Source organism: Eschrichtius robustus, chromosome 10, assembly GCF_028021215.1.
Source record: "Eschrichtius robustus isolate mEscRob2 chromosome 10, mEscRob2.pri, whole genome shotgun sequence".
NCBI lineage: Eukaryota > Metazoa > Chordata > Mammalia > Artiodactyla > Eschrichtiidae > Eschrichtius > Eschrichtius robustus.
Window position 1 is genome coordinate 23,378,563 of NC_090833.1, and position 23,002 is coordinate 23,401,564.

General features: G+C 44.7%; 1 protein-coding gene across 7 annotated transcripts in view; it reads right to left on the reverse strand.

The window, feature by feature from the left end:
- Positions 1–5,398: 5,398 nt before the first annotated feature.
- Positions 5,399–23,002, reverse strand: part of PALM2AKAP2 (PALM2 and AKAP2 fusion) — a 489,254-nt gene continuing 471,650 nt past the window's right edge. For 6 of the 7 annotated variants that reach the window (XM_068553885.1, XM_068553886.1, XM_068553890.1 and 3 more), the window contains 2 exons: positions 19,589–19,767; positions 5,399–9,360 (listed from right to left, as the gene is read on the reverse strand). In XM_068553885.1, the coding sequence (XP_068409986.1) occupies positions 9,262–9,360; positions 19,589–19,767 (278 nt within the window). In that variant the 3' untranslated portion in view covers positions 5,399–9,261. The remainder of the gene's footprint in view (positions 9,361–19,588; positions 19,768–23,002) is intronic. The other variant, XM_068553888.1, reaches the window with a different exon arrangement.

The following is a 23,002-nucleotide window of genomic DNA, read 5'->3' on the forward strand; positions in this document are numbered from 1 at the left end:
TTCTCATCACAAGGAAAAAATAGTTTTTCTCTTTCCTCTTGCATCTATAGGAGATGATGGATGTTCAGTAAACTTACTGTGATAATCATTTCACGATGTATGTAAGTCAAATCATTACGCTGTACACCTTAAACTTATACAGTGCTATATGTCAGTTATATCTCAATAACACTGGAAGAAAATAAAATTTAAAAATAAAGGGAGGAAACTCTGAGCACATCTATACCAACCATTCACCAAGCACTTTACACCTAACTTATTTAATTCTCATAGCAACTCCATAAGTCAGAAATCTGATCTAGAGAACGCAAATAATCAAGTGTTCCACTGAAAGAGTGGTGCGCCCAAACCTGAGTCCCCTGCCTGATCCCAAAGGCTGAACGCTTGTCAGAGAGACACTCACACTAAAAATGGAATTGCTCAGAGATACTGGGAAATTGTCTGCAACACAAACTGTACTGTATCACACATTTGGTCTTCCCAGCATCTCTTCTTCCCCTTCCTCTGTCACAGACCCTGGCAACAGGGGTGGGCACATGACCTAGGCTGGGTTTTTGTTTTTGTTTTTGTTTTTTGCTATCTAGGACTAATCACGATCATCAGAAGAGATGGTCAGAATCCTGTATCTCTGATGGCCACCTGCTGTGACAGGTTCGTAAGAGCCATTCCAAGCTAAGAAGTCTCTTATTAATTCGGCTCTAGCTCCACACTTCTAGGTCCTCCTGGGCATCTTCTAGTCACAGTAGTTTTGTTCTCCACCAATTATTAAATATTCAGGAATTCTGAGAACCGGTTGTTAAACTGTTGGTATCTTCAAAGCAGCCATCACAGGAATATTTACACCACGGAAATTGACAAACACTTATCAGGACAAATGGGGGAAATGGTCATGGCTTCACCTGCCAGAAATAATTTTGTGGCGTGTTTGGCCTTTTGTCCACTCCGGCTCTTACTCCGTGTGCACCTGTTACAGGTTAGAGCACGCCTCTGGCACCCCCTTGTGGCTTTTCGTCCCTCACTTAACCTAAAAGGTTTACCATCTGGACATGCCATCAGCCTGAGCGTGCAGGCTTCCTCGAGGGCAGAGAGCTAGAGTTCCACAGAAGTAACAACAAAGCCCCTTTGCAAAGCCCCTCCCTCAGTCACCAACACTGTGCTCTGTCTCCTGGGACCAATGAGATGGGTCAGTTCATCCCCTCAAGGACTTCTACTCATGTCACTTTGATGTTACCCCCTAAGAGCTTTCTGAAGTGGGTCAGGTCGTGGAGCAAGTACATTCCTCCCCTAGTCTGCCCCCTATTCTCAACTCTGGCTACACATTAGAAACACCTGAGGAGCTTCTAAAACCAACCCATGTTCTGACCCCCTTTTAGGTAAAATGACCAGAATATCTAGGGGTGAGGTCCAAGCACCAATATCTTTAAAAAAAACCCACCCTGGATGATCCTGATGTGCAGTGCAGCCAGGGTTCGGAACCACTGGACAGTGGATGCTCAAATCCTGCTCTGTATTAGAGTCCTCTGGGGTGCTTTTAATTTCTATTAATGCCTGAGCTCCAGCCCAGACCAATTGAATCCAAAACGTAAAGCTCTCCAGGTGATGCAGATGGAGTCAGAATTGAGAAGTGCTGCTCTAGACCAAATCAGAATGACCTCTCGCTTTGCATCTCATCTTAAATTATGCAACCACGTTATCCAAACAAATTTGCCACTGAGTCCTGACGTTGCTATCAGCCTACACGATAAGACCTTCTTCCGATACTCTAAAGGATCCTTTGATCTCACCCTGCAATTAAAGTCTGAACATATATACTTTCTTCTGAATCTGCTCAGCCCTGGTCAGAGGGTCCTCACTCAAGGGTCTGAGTGAAATCCTGGTCCTGCTTCACCAAGACCCACAAAGTAGTGAGTTGCTGTGCTGGGCAAACACTGCCCCCAAGAAATATTCAAAACCAGCCCAAAACCACGTGTGACTGTATTTGCAGCTTATAAATCCGGCATCAATTCCCCCCGTTTTCAAACATAAGTGGTATGCCCAGACCCTATTCATTACTTACACTCCAGACCAGTGATTCTCAAAGCAAGGTCCTTTGGACCAGAAGCAGCATCTCCAGGAAACTGGTTAGAAAATTCCTGGGCTGCACCCCAGCCCTTCTGAATCAGAAACTCTGGGTATGGGTCCAATTCTGTGTTTCAGAAGCCCTCCGAGTGATGCAGGGGTCCTCTCAAAAGTTTGACAACAGCTCTCCTCAGAGGCAAATCACTGTTACTAGCTGAAGACCACGGCGGAGGCCGAGGCCGAGGTTGTCTAAATGAGAGGGCAGAGAAAAACCAAAGAAGGGGAAGAAAGATTTGTGCTTTTACGTCTCTAGGGCACCAACAGATCCACTCCACTTATTGCGAGCCCACCACCTGTGGACTTGAAGCAAGTCATCTGGGTAAGTCTACCATCAAGATGAACTGACAGTGAGATTACTGCACCTTGGTGGAATTTTTAAAAAAAAGTCTTTATCAGGCAAATGTTCTCTGAGAGAAGGCATCTGAACGCTTGGGTAACACTTAGAAATTGCTGGTGTGGTACCTCTAGGTATTTCCCGAGGCCCCATTCTTTGCCTTAATGTCATCTTGTACATTTCAAACCTTTTGAATTCTTCCCTTTAATTCCCCATTTGTTTTCTGTCCCCCAAGCAGCCCAGTTCTGAATTTTGTGTGGGTTGTGTGCAGGGAGGGCTATAGTCACCACCCTCTTGTGACCCAAGGAGCCCATGATTAGAAGGACCAATGCTCCAAAGGAACCTCATTATTAGTCTCTTTGCCACCAATAAAACCAGGGGAGTTGATGTGGAATCTAAAAAAAAAAAAAGAATGATACAAATGAACTCGTATACAAAACAGAAACAGACCCACAGACATAGAAAGCATGGCTATGGTTACCACAGGGGAAAGGGGGGAGGGATAAATTAGGAGTTTGGGATTAACATATACACACGACTATATAGAAAATAAACAACAAGGACCTACTGTATAGCACAGGGAACGCTACTCAATATTTTGTAATAATCTATGAGGGAAAAGAATCTGAAAGAAATAGAAATTATGTATAACTGAATCACTTTGCTGTATACCTGAAACTAACACAACATTGTAAATCAACTACACTTCAGTTTAAAAAAAAAAAAAAAAAAAAGGAAAAAAGAGAAAAAAAACCCAGGGGAGTTGAACTAGGGGGTAGTGGCCACAGGCCCCCTCCGGCGCCCCACTGATACTTGACATCACAGAGCGAAAGGCCTGCATACCTGTCCTCTGCTCAGAGGTTAAGGCCTCACATTGGTGGGTTTTCGGGAAGAGCCTCCTCAGTAAGAATCACCCCTAAATTCTTTCTACTCTGACTACATCAGACCCTGCGTCCCGCTCTCCTGCGTTTACAAAGCCTGAGTGCCCACCAAATCTCAGTCCTTTGTATCCTGACTCACCTAGCGTTGCCTGATGTCCCCCAGGTGTTAGCAGTGACTGATGGAAAGAGGACCAGGACGCTGAATCCACAGCCAATCACAACTCTACTCCTCCTGGTTCCTGTGGGGCACCCCTAGGACAGCAAGCTTTCTTCCTGATTAGCTGGTGAGCTGGTAGCCAAATATTGGCCTGAATGACTCCTCTCATTCCTTTCAACCTGAGGCTGTGTGGCCTCCTTGCTTCCTTTCCCTGGACTCTTCTTCTGGTTCCTTGATTCCCTCATCCCTTTGTTTTTTGCTACAGCTTTCACTGTGGTAAGATTTACATACCATAAAATGTACTCATTCCCAAGTGTACAATTCAGTGATTTTCAGTAAATGTAAAGTTGTGCAACTGTCATCATAATTCAATTTTAGCACATTTTCATCACCCCATTTGCAGTCGCTTCTGGTTCCTTTTGGCAACAGGGATGCCTCGGTCATCTTCTCCCACCATCTCCTGGGAGAGCTGATCCCAAAGGAAAGAGCCCAGAGGGAGTTCATTCAAATAAAGAAAACTTCTTTGCTGCTGCCACCAAAACCCAGCTCTCCCCCAAGATTTGAGCCCTTATCACGACCTCGGCCTCGGTCCATGAGAGCCCCTCCTCCTGGAGAGCATAGTGGGAGGAGGTCACCCAGACCCACACACATCATCAGATCTACTGGACCTTGTATGTGAAGTTGCCGATGTGCATTTTTACAGGAAGAGTGGGTAAGAGCAACACTTGAAGCAGAGTGCCCAGGTTCAAATGCAAGCGCTGCTGTTTACCAGCTCCATGGCAACCGTTTCCTGACATGTCAAATGGAAATCAAAATAGTACACCCCAGGGAATTCCCCGGCAGTCCAGTGGTCAGGACTCAGCGCTCTCACTGCCAGGGGCCCGGGTTCGATCCCTGGTTGCTGGACTAAGATCCCGCAAGCCACGTGGTGCAGCCAAAAAAATCCCACCCTCCCCCCCGCAAAAACCAAAAGGGTACACCCCATGGCGTTGTAAGAAGTAGATTACATTTGTGGAAATCACGGCAAGTGCCTGTCACATTCTCAGTGCTTCATAAATGTTATCCGTTATTGTTAGAGTTTGATCCAGTTTTCAAAGGGGCCTGTCACCCCACCTCACCCCTTCCCATCAAAATTCAGAACTCTCACCAGAGAGAGATTGGAAGATGATGCCATGTGGAAGGACAGGAGAAGACGGTTGGAAAGCCTGGGAGGTGTGGGGTGAGGGAAGATTGGAAGAAGTCCTGTAAGTGGGGAGAGATGGAGAAAGAGGCAGCTGGAAAGGAGACCCTAGGAAGAGAGACGGGCGAGCGGGTGATAAGGAAGAGCAGGAAGCTGAAGGTCCGGGCGCAAGTTGAGATGTGGGACGGAGTGGAGCGGCTGGAGACTGCAGGGTTGGGGGGAGGAAGTGGAGGGAGGGCAGGAGAAGTCGGGGAGGAAGCTTTCTGATTCACCTGTGGTCTCAGATGCTCTGTAAAGTCCGAAATTCTCTGCTCCTCAGAGGAGAGCCAAATACAGGTGCTGGGAATGGAATGAATAATAAAAATTAGAGCCTAAGAGCCACGTGCAAAGCTTGAGCTTTACTGTTTGCCCCACCATCTCTTTGACCTTGGAGTCTACCTACCTCAAGAGGCATGTGTATCATTTCTGTGGGTCCTGTCGGAGTTTCCAGGTCTAGCCGCGGCAGCCGGAGACAACATGGCCAAAGGAGGCACTGGGCACAGCCTGTCAAAGGTCTGCCCCGCCAGCTAGTACTGCTTTCTTGGTTCCAAATACGCAAGAAGCAGATGTCGCCCCATGGAATCAGAGGCGAGAGCGCTGGCATGCTACCCTTGGGCTGCTCGGTCCTCCAACCTCCCCCGACAGTCAAACAAGGGGCCCTCATTTATAAAAGCACAACACACACTGGATTTTAATGAGAAAATAATTGTATACTTGCATTGAATGCCTCACAATCACTATAAAACCGAAGCAGGATAATAACATTGAAGCGGTTAACATACACAGGAGAGCCAGATACAGAGTATCATTTTCAAACACGGTATTGCTGCTTTTTGCCCCCTCCTCCAAAAAAGAAAAAAAAAAGTCATTTGGGTAAAGAGCAACACAAAATCAAAATTGGCAGCTCACTCACTGAATGCTTAAAATTCAGGAAATTGGTTCTGTTACTACAACTGGATATAGTCACCATCTCTAAACACTTAGGCTATGTTTTTTCAATACATAGTTTAATTACATCCATTCTTTAGTTGGAAAAATGTTTAATTATTTGTCTTCTGAGACAAGAGTCAACACTGTCTTAGTGTTCCTTGTTATGCCTTGTGTGTGTGTGTGTGTGTGTGTGTGTGTGTGTTGTGTATATATGTGGACACTGATCTATATACTGCTTATATGTCACTGTCTAGGGTGGGCGGCATGCATGGGTGTAAAGAGGCAAGGAAACTGCACGTGTCATTCACGTAGGACACAGCCCAGCCTCCTGCCACTGACAGACCCTGTTTCCATAATTTCTGGATGAGAAAGCCAAGGAATGTCAGTAATCAGTTCCAGAGGAAAGTGAACATCTGTCAACACTGTGGAATGGAATACTTTCAGGAAAGCTTTTAACATCTACAGAATCTAAACATCTGTTCTAGCTGAGATTAACAAGCTTGTGTGCTATTTGGGGGCAGGGATGAGCATCAGAGGCCAATTTTTGGACAAGCCTCTTCTTCTCAATGGATTAGGCATGGATGACCTTCCGCCAGGGGTCTGCTGCATCTTCACAAAGTTAAAAGGGTTCATTTGGGATCCCAGAGCCTAGCACAGTGCTATGTACAAAGCCATGGCCCAATGTTTCTTAAATGAGTAAAAAACTCAAGAGCGCAGAGAAAATCTGGCTCTGCCAAGGGAACTTTAATTTACATTTTAACAGGATGATACGTGAGTGGAACAAGGAAATGGGCAGCAGTCATCAGAAGGCAGCAGAAGGGAACAAGCAAATGATGGAGATGTAGGGGCCACAGTTAAAACGGTTTTGTGACTGTGAGAGAGTCACGGAAACGCTGCATTTGTTGCCTATCCAAAGTGCGAACCAAAGGATCCCGACTCTATAACTCTACATAATAAGTGTGTCTGGGTCAATCAACTGCAGTCAAAGACCAACTTATCTGCCTCTAAAGCGATTCCAGGAATTGTGTGGCCTCCTAAGCTTTCTTTTCAGCTGCCCATTCTCTTCTCAAATGTAGTTTTAAGGTGGGTACACAGTTTCCTTCAAAACAGGACCGAAAACTTCAGGGAAGTCCTGAGGACTGTTTCCTCTTGCGAAAGATGGGGAGTTCATCTGTATCAAGTCTATGGTCACTACCAGATGCAGAGTCAGTCCAGAAATCATGAAGCATGTTTCACTTTTTGTGCAACCCACAGAACCATTCTGTTCTCCAGGCATCCTAGCAGCTCCTGCATCCCTGGGCCACACGATGCTGCTGACCCACCTGTTTTCATTCCCGTGCCCGTCTTGGGAACGCTGGAAATCCTCCGACAAAGCACCCTTCCTTCCTGGGTGCCCCCATTTCACCTGTCAGGACTCCTCATCTCATTTTCCTGGGAATGTCTGTCTCCATGCCAGCCTCTCCCACCTGAAAATAAATTCCTAACAGCAGGGATCTTATTTGTTTCATATCCCCAGCGTCTAGCACATTTTGTTGACTATTCGTTCAGAATGTTCAGGAGCGTGAACCATATAAGGATGGCGCCAATTATCCATCTGTAGAATTTGGCTTCAAATTGCAGGTTCCCTTGGCAGTTTCAAAGGATCCTTGTAAGTTATCAGAGAGTTCCATTTTTTACTTTGTGTCCACCACCTGTTTATGAATAAACTTTCCCCTAACGTTGACACTAGTCTAATAAAAGAAGCAAAGATAATGTGCATGACATCTACGTACAAATTTGGTGGAACTGCTACTTGTCAGAACAACACATTAGCGCTTATGACATAAAGACATAAAAACAAAAATGAATTTTAGTGAGGTCTGACTTACTTATTGCTTTTTTTAAAACCACAGTTTTAAAACAAAGGGGACGGAAAAAAAGAAGGCTGGTCAGTTTTTTTCTCATGGCCAGAACTGAAAAATTTCTCATCCAGAAATTGAGGGCATTCAATGATTGAATACCCTTATCATATTGCTTTAAATGACAGAAAGAGTAAAGCTGGCATCCTTTAGCGTATACTAAGCATGAATACAAAGCATGAGAATAAATATGATACTTTCCTAAATGTCAAATTACAAAACTGCTCAAAACTTTGCCATTGTGACTCATGCAAATACCATGTTAGGTCAGTTTAATATTACAAATACTGCAACAGCTTGGAGCCTCTATATCCTTTTCATAAAAAAGAAATTCTCACTCACTCCTGACGCTGGCAAACAGCTTTGGAGGAAATAAGTGAACACCCTTGTCCCATGGTCATTCTGGAATTTTAATCCTCACACACACACATACACCCTTACTCATGAGCACACATGCGCTTTGCACACATACACAAAGGCACGTGTACACACACACACACGCACGCACACCACCTTTAGGATTTGTAGCTGAACCTAAGCCTGCACTTAAGTTTCTACTCTATATTTTTCTCTGTCTCATCCTGAAAAATACTGGTTGCTCAGAAAAAATAATATCTCTAACTTCCTTATTTTCCCACACTTTCTCCCTCCCTTCTTCTCTCTCTACCTTTCGTGAGCTTTCTTTACTGTTTCCTTCCGATTGATCCAAAATATCATTCTTCCTACTCCCCTGAAGGTCCACTTTACATATAAAATATAGTTATAAACACCTCTTTATTTCTCATCATCTACCTCTCTAAGGCAGAGTTCGCCCTTTTTTCAATTATTACCACTCTAAAAATACCCCTCCCCTCTTGAACCAAGCTGTTCAATGGGTATAGGTTTTATACATGGATATATTCCCCCATCCCATCATAAAAATAGTTGTTGCCCACTAAATATAGTTTTCATATAAAGAAACAGAATTGTGAAAATGTGTTCTCATAAACTGCAGCTCAGTCAATATCATAAGCAGACAAGATCCTAAAGCTAAAATAATCCATTTGGTTTGGCTTTCTCCCCCCTTCCTCAACCTCCTAATGCAGAACAGGTTGTGTTTGCAACATGAAGAAATCTTGTCTTCAAAATATGGATTGCGATCCTTAATTGCTCCCAATTCAAAACAATTAAACGGAAGAGGCATGGAACCATAGTTGCCTCTTCTGGGCAAATAGAGAGAGAAGCGTTATTTTATAGCTGCTGGAGTAAATGGGGTTAGTCCAACACCTCTGATGCTATGATGGGTGGAGACCGGTGCAGGCACAGGGAAATATCCTCTGCTGGGTGGATGGCACCAGCTCTGTGGCTTCTCCAAATGGCCACATTACCACTGTTTTCCTCATCACCCAGACAGGCTAGTCTTGGTTCTGCCTGTAGCAACCATGTCAATTTGCTTGTAACTTCTTTGTCCTTTTGGATCAACTGTGGTCCAAACCCAGGGGATTCTTTGAGTTACAAAAAAAAAATCCTTTCTCTTTTGACTCCCAGGAGTTCGTGTTTGATGGGTGGACTTCTTTTTTCACTTGATTTTTCATCATTGTACATTGCAACTTCTGGTCTGCATAAGGATTGCCGAGTTTGTTTGCACTTTAATAAATATTCTATTAAAATGCTTTGATGTGTTGATTTCTTGGTTTCTTGGGAACCCAAGCACCAAAGAAGCTTCCTGGGTGGAAGGAAGTTGATTATTCATTGTCCTCTTCCTCTTGGTTGGCATAGATCCCCGCCTCCCAGCGCAAGGCCAATGCGCTCTTTCTTCGATTAACCCGTGTGGCCTCAAGGACCTGAAGAGAGAGGGAAAAAAATTACGCAGAGTTCGTGATTGTTCATTATGAACACAAACCAGCTTCTCTGTTTCCTTCCTCCTTTCCCTCTCTCAACAGCATCTAATGAGGGGGAAAGTGGTAAAGCGTCTGGTACGGCTGGGAGGTAGGAGAGATGTGAAAGTAAAGGTGGCGGGATGGGAGGTTCTGGGTAGCATTCACCTCAGAGCCAAAGTTCACTTGCTATTTGACCCATCGTTTTCAGTACAGAGAGATTTAGTTTTCCTGAAGTGTTCTGCAGGTTTCGTTGAACTAGACCTGACTCTGCATCAAGTTTTTAGATAACGAAGTGCATCGCTCCATGCTATCGATCAGCGCAGTCTGATGGCAGTGATCTGTATCTGCGCTATCCAATACGGCAGCCACGAGCCACACATGGCTATTGAGCATTTGAAATATGGCTAGTGTGACTGAGAAACTAAATATCTGATTTTAATTAATTTTAATTTCAATAGCTTCATGGAAATAGTGACTACCATACTGGACAGCACAGCTATGGACAGTCTTGGTCTCTTCATAAACAAGCAGATGGGAAAGTAATTCCAAACAACTGAACCAGTGTGAATTCATTCCACCAAGCTTTGTGGACCTACATAAGCTGTGATCATATTTATACCACAAAAATCTACTTTGGTATAATTACGCTTGAAAGAGGAATTAAGTGAAAAGAAAAAGAGCTTCTCAGGCCACTAAAAAAATGGAATCTGAGCATTTTGATGTAACTTCAGGGCCACAGGTGCTAGTAAAGGAAGAGAAAGGTGACAACATCAAGGACAAATAGGCTCACCACCATTGGGGTGAGGCCACCCTCCCTCCGGCTCCCCAGAAGAGTCTGTGGACCCCAGGGGGGATCCTTCGCCAGTCTGCTCCAGCTGGAGTTTGGTCCAGATGACATCCAGATGAATGACATTTAGGTTGCCAACGCAGGAGAAATGGCTCAATTTCATGATACTGCACCGAAAGCAAGCCCCTGCATGCCAACCAGTTAAATGACTGTGGCATTAGCTTAGGATGTGCAGTTTCTGAATTTAAAGTCTAGCAGAGCCAACACTGGTTGGTTATCCAACCAATAGGTGATGAAGTCTTTGCTTATTCTGAGAACAATCATTCTGGCAAGGGACAGAGATGCTGGCAACTCCAGAGAAGCAAGGAGAGGCAGGTTTACAGGCAGTGATGGGAGTCCGGACATAAGCAAATTCTGGTCAGATTAAAGGTCTGGGAGGGAGCAGGCCATCTCAACTTGCTTCTCTGCACCTCTGACAAATGCATGGACTTCCCAGAGCTGCAGTGTCTTTCCTCCAGGAAGGCTTCCCCAGTCCTCCTAGCAGGGACGGCTTTGACCGGATGTGTAGGACACAACTCAGTCATGTCTCCTGAAGAAATGTTCACTGGGAAGCATGTAAGCCATGCCCTAAAGTGTTGGTGTGTAAACATATCATGGTCACCTAGTCAACATCTAAGAATAAGAAATCAGTAGGAGGAAAGCATGTCTCCAAGTCTGGTAGAGTTAAACAGTGGAATCTTCTGGTCAAGGCCTGGTAACATGGTACTGGAAGGCAGTGAGGGACTGGAATTGCAAGTCCTGAGCTTTGTTTCCAGCTCTGTGCCTGGAACATGTGCTGTCGTTCATGGCATCTTGAGTCTCAACTTCCTTTATCTGTAAAACGGACACAACACCTGCCCTATTTCACAGGCTCTCTCAGGAAGCAATGCAGCCTCTGAAGTCCAGGCAGGTCTAAGTTTAAATCCTAGTAACTATGGGACCTTGGGAAAGTTTATTACCCTGTGCCTCAGTTTCCTTCTATGTAAAAAGGGAATAATAAAAACTACAATACCGAGGTGTGGTCAGAGGAATAAATGAGGTGAAGAATTTACCAAAGTTACCAGGGCATAGGAAATTCTTAAACAATAACTACGTATTTCTCTCATCATGTGAAAGGGCTTTATAAGCAATCAAGTGGTATTCAAACATAAGACGTTTTGACAAGGAGCTCTACATTGTGTAAAACAGTCATATGTTTGCCTTGCAGACTGTACATACAAACTGAAAGGTTTACATAAGAGCTAAAAATAAATCTAAGGTTTTGAAAAAAATAGTCCCCATCAATTTCAGATGTCCCTTGTCTTGTATCTGGGCCCTATTTTAATTCTCAATCATCTTGAAAAAATTTAATTTACTCCGTTCTTTGGGAACCCATTTCAATCCATCTGTCCATCCATCTTATAGCCATTTATTGGGTTCCTACCAAGTGTCGGGCACAGTGCTTCATGTTCAGGATAGAACAGTTTCTTCCCTCCTCCAACTGACCTTTTGAAGATTCAAAAAGCCAAGCCCTCGGGGAAGGTATGTGAATGAGCATTTATTCCACAATTAATTCAGAGTACTGTGTGTGTGAGTGTGTGTGTGTGTGTGTGTGTGTGTAAAGCTCTAGCAAATCTAGAACTGTTGTTCTAGATTTCTTCATATTAACTTTATTTCCTAAAGCCCATTCCTTTCCTTTCTGGGTTAAAAAAAAGCACTTGCCTCTGGGGCTCTGGTAATGGTAAACACTTACATACCAGGTATCATGAACCAGCTACGGTTTTAATCCTCGCTATGGATTCTATGGGATTCATACTATGAATTTCACATATGAAGAAGCTGAAGCACAGAGAGGTTTCAACAATCTGACTAACATCAGTTAGAAGGAGGAAGAGCTAACATCTGAACCCAGAACTCTGGGTGCAGAGTCGATGCTCTGGGCCAGCATGTTCCACGGCTGCTCAGTGGCTGGGAGGAGTATGGAGGAAGAAGCATCAGAAAGGGCAATAAATACTCTCCATAGGAATGGAGAGAGAAAAACATAAAAAAAAAAAAAAAAAAATAGAAAGACCTGATTTAAGGTTTTATCGTTTTCACAAATTAATTCAGATTTAGGTCTGGTGGGAGAAAAAGAAAATCAATTCTCTTTGAACAATCCTCTAGTATTAATTTTTCTCTCCGATGCTTAGGGAATTCAAGTGAATCACTTCAGTTTGAGCAGCAATCAACCTAGATAATTTTATTTGGGGATATTAAACAAAAGACAGATATGTTAAATAATATTTATATTAATATTTTATCCCTCATATCTTCCACTGAAGGCAGACAGGGTCCAGTCTTATCTTCCTTGGATGTATTTGACCAGATTTTCTTCAATCTTATGTTGACTCCAAGGGGATGTGGACTTAGGGTCTAATTCTTAAACCAGCATTTCCTCACTGAGAACCACAATTAGACACTGAGGAAGGTCCATGTAATGATATTTTCAATATTCATTTTACACTTTGTGAAACAAAACTACTGATAATCATCAGCTCACGTCTATAGTTAACCATAATTATTTTGCTAAATATGCAGATGTAAAATATATATTGTGCTATAGGTTAGCACAGCCAATTTTGAAGAGTAGTTTGCAATAGGTAGTGAATGTGAGGATGTGTAAGCCCTATAACCAGTACTTTTACCCCTAGATATATTTAGAGACTTTCTTCCATAGGTCACACAAAGAGCTGTGTAAAATAACATTCATTGACTCATTGTTTGTAATGGCAAAGAAAAGATACAACCTACATTTCCATCACTGGAAGAATGAATAAACAGATACGTATTCATTCAATGGAATACTATATACGGCAATTATAATGAGTGAACTAGAGCCGTAAGTATCAACATGGACACATCTAAAAATGATGCAGACAGAATAAAGAGTACAGGATACTACAATATGATATATTTATAGAAAGTTCTAAAACATGCAAAACCATTAGATATAATTTATATACACAGACATATGTAGTATAAGGATAAAAACATGCATGGAAACAATCAACACCAAACTCCAGAAAAATTCCCTCTCAAGAGAGAAAGAAATGGGAGCTGGGAGAAGTAACAAGAGGGCTTGAATGGTATTTGCAATATTAAGTTCTTTTAAAAATATTAAGCAAATATTATGAAATGATAAGAATGCACCAAGCTGGCTAGGGGCCTTTATTATTTTACTCTGCCATATCCTTGACACATTGGAATGCCAGCTCCATGGCACCAGGGACATTGTTCAGGTGACTGCTGTCTCCTCAGAACCCAGAAAGTGCCCGATGTGTAGTAGGATCTCGATAAATTGTTAACCAGGTGAATGAATAAATGATTCTCTACAATTCTCTATATTTACAATAATTCTTTTAAAATAAAAATAATACAATGCTCTAGAAATAAAAAATATAAAAGCCAGTATGCTTTCTCATAGCATATGAATAAGTCAATATATATGTGGAAAAAATGGGAAAAATGAAAAGTATTGTGCTTTTTCATAGCACAGGTTTGTGAAATCTGTGTAAAGGGAAGTTGTAGGGGAAAGGAGGAGGCTTGGGGGGAAATCCAATGCTTAAAGAAGCTTCCAAAGCAAAAATACAGGTTTAAAGATGGAGGGGAGGGGGAACTGAGTTGGTTCACAGTAGGAATAAGTTACCCTAAAGTGATGGCATGGAGCTCTCTGGGTTTGTGTTAAGGTAAACAAAGGACTGATCCGAACCGACAGCCCAGTCCTCTTGAGCTGCATGATTTTCTAACCAGACCAGAGTAGATTTGCTATCAGCGCCTGAAGAAACAAACAAACAAAAATCCAAATAGCCCACTGGTTGTACCCTCTAGTCCAAACATCTTCCAGATCCATGAGCAGGACAGAATCTTCTCCAACCCAGAGCACAGCACAGCACAGCACAGCCGCGTGTACCACTGTTGCATGGACGCTAACATTTCAAGGCAATCACCCCATTCAGAAAAGGCAGGGAGAAAAACCCATGAGGAAATGGCAAACCACGACGACATGCACCTGGGTCAGGCATGCAAGAAGACCAAGACAAACAAGTGGAAAAGTACCTCGGAAGTCACCTTGCAAGACAGTAACTTAGAGGTGTACTGGCAGAGAGGGAAAAACCAGGGTTAGTACATGGCAGAGACACACTCACAAAACACCCCCCAGCTGGGAACTGGCATCGCGCCGGTGAGGGGGGGAGGGGACACAAGAGGGGAAGTAACACCAGGAGACCAGGACACACCCACACCAAGACTTGCTTCATCTGATATTCGTTTATTTAAAAGTCTGTATCTTTTGCAGCAAGTAGATACCCTATTATTCCTTCATAAAAATATCAGATAAGCCATACTTTGTTAGTTCAAGATTTGTTGCTTCCATCTTCTGTGCTTTGAATTAACAAGATTCTTTCCGCCCAGGTTGTATGCAACCAGCTGCCCACCAGCAAGATCCTTAAGGGTCATTTTGGATTCGTTAGAATCTATTGCCATCTGTGGACAAACAGCCCTTCCCCTACCTGTAGGCGTCTCTGAACCCCAAAGTAGTCTTGTAGCCTGTTGTCCCATGAAAAGAAGACCCTAACCACAGACAGGGGATGGTTTGAATGCGAGGTTTGCAGAGGCAGATTCTCTGAAGCTGATCGAAGGATGGCACTGCCAAGGGAGACCAAGCAGCCTCCCTCATCACTACCCTGGGGGTCCTAAGTAAGTTCCTGAAAGTGGAGTGATTAAGTAGGAACTAAAACGATCCTTTAGTTCCTATAAAGGAAACTAAAAGTCACTACAAGAAAAGCTCAGAGAAAAAATGCCCCGGCTGTGGGTAATGAGTGAGAAGGACTGACTTTGGACAGCCTCCTCCAGAATAACGGTCATGACCTTGCATTTACACTGAGCGACTTTAGAGGCACTGATTGGTTTCTGGCATGGTGACCACAGACTGGATAGGGGGATCATATGTCTGTGATCACTGACTGCTTCTTGGGTATTGCACTTAAAAATCACAGCTCTGTAATGATCAGACTGATGACCGGGGGCTGATAAATGTGGAGCGCTCCTCTCCTCTGCACCTTCCCAGGGCATGTGGGAGAACCCGAGAGAGCTGGGGGCACAAAGCATCACTGATGTTGGCTGAGCTTCCCATACAGCCTGCGGTGGCAGGGGTGGGCACTGGAGCCAGACGGGCTTCCTCCACCCACCCAGTGAGAGTTGGGCTAGAACTCCCAAAGGGTGTCCTGGTCTAGAAGGAAGTGTGTGCCAGGAATTCTTGGAAAAGCAGTGACTGCCAGCCCCCAGCTTGGACTTAACCCAGGAACCAAAGAGGCCTTCTTTTATTCCAAGACAGGCAGGGAAGGCTGAAAGCCCTCTCAGTAACTATTCTGGGGGCAAAAGAGAAAGAAAGAGAACACAGGAAAAACCCACCTAGATTCTGTGCGAGGAGGAAGGATGGGGCTCAATGTCCAGGAGGCTGTAATCTGGACTCAGCCCAGCATCCCCTCAACTGAGAAAGGGAAAGCAAATCCACCAAACAAGTTCAAGAGCACCACTGACTCAAGAACTCATTGTCTTCTGAGGCTCAGGTCAGGTTGCGGGGGAAAACTGGCCAGAAAAACAGTGTTGCCTCAAGTATCCTTCCTTTGCAAGGTACCAAGAAACCCTACAGGAAACTATGATTCATCAGGCCATTATGAGTTGCATGACTGACCAGAGATGGCAGCAGGCCCAGATAAGGGGACATTTCCACTTAAGATAACATTTCCAGATAAAAGAAACCTACACTAAGAGCAGGACGGTTGCATCTGGGTGGGCAGTGTGTGTGTTGCACAAAAACACCAGGCTGGGGGAATGGATGGGGTTGAAGCTCAGACCCCCGACTCCCCTCACCGACCGTGTAGCTGGTGCAGGACTGCATCCACACAGAGTTCTGAAAAAGGGTGCCTTTTGCTAATTCTCACAAAGGCCCTGTATAGGCTGGGAAACAGCCCAGGGTAAGGCGTGTGGGTGGAGGTTAGCAATCCTCCTGCCTCCAGGGTAGCCAAGGGGTCCCTTAAGAGGTAGAACCTGGCTCAGCCTGCAGCATGGAGACACTCATCAGTGACCACACCACGCAGAACAAGGAAGCCAGCCCCGGCGGATGAAGACTGTCGCTACTCAAGGGTTATCCTGCTCAAGGCCTGAGCTGGGAACAAGGATGGCCGTTTGGGGGTAACCTTTTCAGAAAAGGGGCTTTTTCTGGTTCCTTGTCACTGACTTTGTCACCAACTGCAAAAGGAAGCACAACATCCACAGCTGACTTCATATGACTACTATAGTGCTATAGTGACTCCTGGGCAGATATTCCCAGAGAGAGATTCATGATTTAATGTTCCATCTTCCGTCATTCTCTGAGCCCTCACTTGGCTTTCAGCAGGAGAGAGGCCAGCTAAGAACGTGAAAAAAACCACTAAATACTGTGCGGTTGTCCCCACCCCACCTCCTGGCAGGGACCCCGTGAGCCAGAGGCCTCCCTCCTGTCCTGCAGGTGATATTTTATCGAGTGGGAAAGTGGAAGGGTCCTGAACTGGGGACAGGACTCCAGACACCATCACTGCTCTGGGGCGGAGGCATGCTGTACCTGTTCTGATGGTGAGGATCGGTTTTCTTTCCCAGACAGGTTGGTGAAAGCTACTCATGGAAACTGCGGGCACAGCTTCATTTGCCTTCCCTCTCTTTCTCCTTCTCTCCTTCACGCTCACTGACGTCATTGTACCCAGCGCATCACTATGCATACATCCCAATTACCCCACGTTGTTTTGAAGTCTACCTTCTCCTTGGGAAGTACAGCAAATAAGAATGCCTCTCATTCAATTCAGAAAGAGCTTGCTGCTTCCTATGGGTGAACACGTGGTTGGGTCCTGATCACGCGTGAGGGACTCATAAATGCTGCCAACTGACTTTTTGGAAGGAATATTGGCAGGTGGAAGTGCCGGGTGACACTGGACCCAGGTGGGCCAAGGGAGGTTCATAGGGGGTGGAGGATCTAAGAAGCCACAACTTGCCCTGAGGATAGTGTATGTGGATGAAGCCAGGAGAACAGAACTACCAGCTTTTGGAGCAGGGAAGCCAGTTACACAACTCAAGCTTCAAGCCATCCATGTGTTCCCTATGGTTATCCTTCTGCTATGAGAGGCCATTAAAGAAGGGGCCACAGGTCAGCTAGGAAAAGAGATGAAGGCTTGTTTATTCCTAAAGGTAAACGTCAACATATTCTCCAGTGATTGATGACGACACAACAGAAAGATCCCCTGAATCAAAAGAACTAAGATAGGTTAACAGGCGGCTCTGAAATGAAGTCTCGCTGATGAGCATATATTTGCTTTAGAAGCAGTTGAAGTATGTTTTTTGGGGGCCTTTTGTTTTTTCCAGATTTGGGTCTCTTAAAAGAGGATATAGTGGGTTGGATAGATTTTTTTTTTTTTTCTGTTCCTAAGAATTTTCAACAGCAACAAACTTGGTTCTCTTGTAATATCCACAACAGTGCAGAACACTTGGCCTTGAGTTTGAGATCTGGGGATATTAACAGCTTGATTAGTTTAGTAGGTTTCTTTCTTATCCAAAATGTTAATTTACTTGAGAAAAACAGAGACAGGAGGCTCTCACTTCACTGTGTAAGTGAAGGGCAACCAGTATGTTAAAAGGCTGATTCTAAGCAGCTTCCTTCATGAAAAGGGGAAATCCAACCTAGTTGACGTTCGCCAGGTGGCTTCCTGAGTGTCAGTTGGTCAGCCTCTGCCTATGAAATGAGTAACTTCACTTCTGGGTATGGTGTTTTCCCCTAACACCTGCACTTCAACACAAAAGGCATGCACAAGAGATATAGAGAATGTGCTTCCAAATCACTCAGCTGGGTCACTGGCAAAGTGGTCCATTGGTTCTTCCCCATCTACACATCCCAGCTAACTTCCACCAAAGCTGCTGATGTATGGTGTGGAATCATTGAAGAAAAGCCCCTTATAGCCCTAAGCTTCAAGGTGGTCACAGACTCCAGAAAATACCTAAAAAGGGCTGAAAAGAAGAGCCAGATAAAGTGACTTCATGGACAGAAAAGGTCGTACAGGCTCAGAGAAGGAGCCCCAGCAGTTGAAACCTCAGCAGCAGCCATCAAGGGCCAGGCCCATCCCACTGTACAATACAGGGAACAGCCCAGAAATTTTCCAGCCCAACAGAGGAGCGGGGCCAGTGTTCCAAGCAATTTAGGTACAAACCTAAGTGAGAGGAGGCTGAGACACACCAAGTGGGTCATTCAGCTGCCATAGGCGTGTTTGCTTGCTTTCTTTACCACTAAGTGTTCAGTATCTGGCTTCACCTCCAGAAAACCTTTAACTCAGCCAACTTGGATATGAGAGGCAGTGAATCAGCATGGAATTCCTACTGTGAGCCCCACTGCGTTCAAGTTTAAGGTGACTAAATCACTTAGCATCCAAACTGGGGCACTTTTAAGAGGGAAAGGAGGTGCTATTAATAATTACGCCAGGACAACAGGCATAAACCAGGACTGTCCTGGGTCAACTGGGGAGTATCCTCAACCGACCCAAGCTATTTGGGGGGAGGAGGTAGTTACCCCAAACAATGCTAATGGATTCCAAGGAGGTTGGCACGGACCCCTGAGGCTGATCCCCAGGCTCCTGGCTGTGCAGGCTGTGGGCAGCACTGGCTCTTAAGCCGCTTACCGGAGAAAGAAACCACACAGCAGATGACTTCCTTTGTGGTTGGTGGGAATGTCATGTGCAAAGTTCTCAGGGCTGAGGGTAGCAGGGTAACTATGCGGTTTTAACTGTCATTTTAAGTGGCTCTCTCCTGCCAGACCGTACACACCGGCTTGGTAACAGCCCAAAACATACTTAGTCTTCCGAGCACTGTGTACCATTTATAGGGATCGCCCAGAGCAGACATTGAAGGAATAGCATCGTCATAGTTCTCTAGAGAAATAACACCTCTACAGAACAGGCGAGCGATGGCTGAGATCAGCTCCCCGGTGCCTGCGGGTGATTTCAGGGAGCTTGTGTCCTTCTTCCCGCATTGCCCCATGCGTGGTGTCTTTCTACGCACACACCCCACACCTCACGCACTAGCCGTAGCAGTAGACTCAAACTAGAACTTGGCAGCAAAAAGACCCACTCTTTGCATGATCAAAGTTTTTGAGAACAAGGCAAAACCCACAACCCAACTGCAGGCATGTTAAACCACACATTTGAAAATTGGTGCTGGAACCACAGTGCTGGCCAGACAACCGCACACACATCCATGCTTGAACCGGAGTACCGTACGCCGTACTGAAGTTCACCCTTGGACACGGTAAAGAGGAAAGGAGGAGAAACTTACACTACTATCATCCATTCTCTCGCGCCTTTTAGATTTGTGTGTCTCATAGTCTTCCATGAGGGTCTGCATCAGATTCTTGGGCCGCTGTGATCCGGCAGCCTCTTCGGGGGCTAAGTCAGGCTGCAAGCTGGGACCTTCAGGTGTGGGGGATGGAGGAGGTTGGACTTTCTCTATTTTCCCTGAAACAACACGAAGAGAACACCCTTTCTAAGCTTGTCTGGTCACGACTGCTTTCGAAAAGAAGAGAAGAACACTGGCAAAAAAGCAACCTCTGACATACCGAGTGGTACCAGAATGATGGTTAAGTGCAGGTCATTTTATTACAGGGATCAATGTGCTTAAGGATTAATGGCACAAACCCATCCAACAAAGACCTCAAGGAAACCGGTTTTAAAGTCAGTCAGACCGAAGAGGGCTCTCAGGCACTTTGCAGATATATGCCAGACAGACAGACAAACAGACAGACAGATGCTGGCTCCAGTTGTTTTGGGGACAAGTATTCTATCACAGATCATACAATCAGACTGTCAGTGGTGGCGGTGCCTTTGAACCTTAAAGACCCATTTCTTACAGATAAGGAAAACTTAGGCTCAGCAAAGGGAAGGCTGTGCTGGGCCACCAGGAGCTGGCGATGGTATCCAGGTCTCCTGGTTTCCTTCCCAGGCTCCTTCTTCTCTATCAGAGGTCACCAATGGTCAGATGACCAGCCCGGGTTTTTTGTATGGACAACACATGTTGTAAAACCTCTGAACGAGAACTAAGCTGTTCTTCCCAGGTTACTCCAGTCTTACATTGGCCAGCTTCATTCTTTACCTTACCTGCCACGGTCCTGAAAGCATTTAGGTTTGAGATCCCAGATCTTAAGGAATGAGTGCCAACAGCAGCAGCTTCTATGTTGCAGAAAAGGGGTGCGTCAGACTTGGGAAAGGTGAGGTTTTAGTTTTTGAGATGCCATACAGGTATTCTCAGGATGAGGAGATTGGGTCCACAGTCATGGCGGTGTGGTGATGCCAGGCACCGTCACTAAGACCGCCTGCATCCCACCCTCTTGGGAAATGCCTTCCGGCCCATGAAGGAGTGGGTTATATTGCCAGAGCCCCAAACGCACCTCTGAGAAGTACCTTCAGGTGCAACAGTCATGATTTTTCCAACTATGCCCCTTGTGGGAGACACAGCTAGGGTCTGCGAACAAGGAATGTGGAGAAAACACACAAAATAAATGGATATTTCAAGCACAAAAGTTCAGAAACCGCCAGGGAAGGTTAAAGACCCATTTGACCTCCTCCAGACCCAAGATGAAGGCAGCTCATCTTTCTTCGCCTCACTCCCCCCCCCAGACTGCCTGATGGAGCTGGAATCACAAGTGAAGCCTGGGGTCCATGTCTCTGTGTGGGTGGCTATAGGACTTTACTGGGCATAGCTCCTTTGAGGGGAGTTGGGAAGCCCCCTGGAGTTCAGGAGGCCTGAGTTTTAATTTCTGCTCTTCCTCATGAACCAGCCATGAGGTTGGCTGTAGACAATCATGTAATGTTCCCCCTTTAATCTTGAGCTGATCACTTAAGTTCTCGAAGTTTCAACTTCCTTAGCTAGAAAATGAGAATTTGGGGAGAAGTTGTCTTGGAAGTCCATTCTAACTCAAACATTTGGCTATTCTATCAAATACATTTGGCAAGAAGATCAACCTTTATTGATTGAAAAAAAAAGTATATGGCCAGCACATTTGGCAATTAGGTGGGGAAGTGGTTTTTAATACACAGACACTACATCTGTAGACCCACCATTACATTAGTTAACTTAGTGAAAGTCATTGCTTCGACCTCAATTACCCAGATCATTGATAAAAAGTCTTTTGATATTAACAGTAAGGTTACAAATATTTTAAGGTCTTCAATCTTCAAATTCTCTAGAAACGGTTTCTATTTTTTATTATGGAAATTAGGGAATGCTATCATGACACCTATGGACCCATCAACTATATTAAACATTTATCAAGATTTTACCACCCTTGCTCCATCTATCCTGCCTGCCTGCCTTCCTCCCACCCTCCTGTACTAAAATATTTAAAGCAATCTCAGACCTCAGGCAATATTACCCCTGAATACGTAGTATGTATCTCTAAAAATTCTGATTGACTTTTATTTTTAACTTTTATTTATTTATTTATTGGCTGCGTTGGGTCTTCATTGCTGCACATGGGCTTTCTCTAGTTGCGGTGAGCGGGGGCTACTCTTCGCTGAGGTGTGCTTGGGCTTCTCGATGCGGTGGCTTCTCGTTGCGGAGCAGGGGCTCTAGAGCACAGGCTCGGTAGTTGTGGCGCACGGGCTTAGTTGCTCCGCGGCATGTGGGATCTTCCCAGACCAGGGCTCGAACCCGTGTCCCCTGCATTGGCAGGTGGATTCTTAACCACTGCCCCACCAGGGAAGTCCCTGGTGGACTTTTAAAATGAAGCTTTGAGAAACAACACAGCAGTGGTGAGCATGCAGTTCTAGAGCCAGCCTGCTTGGGTTTGAGTTCATCAGTTAGCAGCCAAATACCCTCGGGGCAAGTTACTTGCCTTTTTTTTTTTTTTGAAGTTTTTCTATCTCAGTTTCCTAACCTGTAAAATTGGTATGTTGATAGAAGTACCTACCTCATACGGTTGGTACAAGAACTAAATTAATATTTTTAAAGTTAATATTTAGAATGGCAAGCATCCAATGAGTCTAGCTCGTACTTATTTGGAATCTCAAAGAATAATATGTCTATGGAGTAAGAATGAGCAATTTCATGGGAAATTCTGCATAAAGATTTCACAACTCTTCTAAGACTAGAAATAGATACCACATGACCAGGTTGGTCACTTCCTAACTGACCTCTCAAGTGTCCAAATCATCTCCCACCAGCCAATCCTCCAGCATTAAACTTCTAAAGCATAGTCCATATTCACTGCCTCTAACTTCACCCTTTCACATATACCACCCCTGCATCATAATACTTTGTTTATACTTCTGGGAAAGCCTTTTTCACATACTGACTGTATCAATCTGGTTGTTTAAGCTTTTCTTCTCAATAAAGCTGTAAAGTCACCTGAAGATAGGGACCATTTCAATTGGCTGTGAATCCCCCTAACTCATTTGAATGTAAACTCCATTAGAGCAGGACCTTGTCTGTCCTGGTCAATGCTGAATCCCACAGGGCAGGAGTTCATGGCTATTGAATGAACCAGCAAGTCCATTATGACATATACAGAGCAGCCACTTATTAAATGCTTGTGGATTGGGACAGAATTCCCAACACAGAATCTGAGGAAAGTGTTTAAACCTCTTCACCAAAGCACATGAAATAGAACAACCTTGGCCTACAGAACCACAGACGCGATGGCTTTGGAGTAATAACAGACACATTTATATGGCATTTCATTGATAGGCTTCAAGT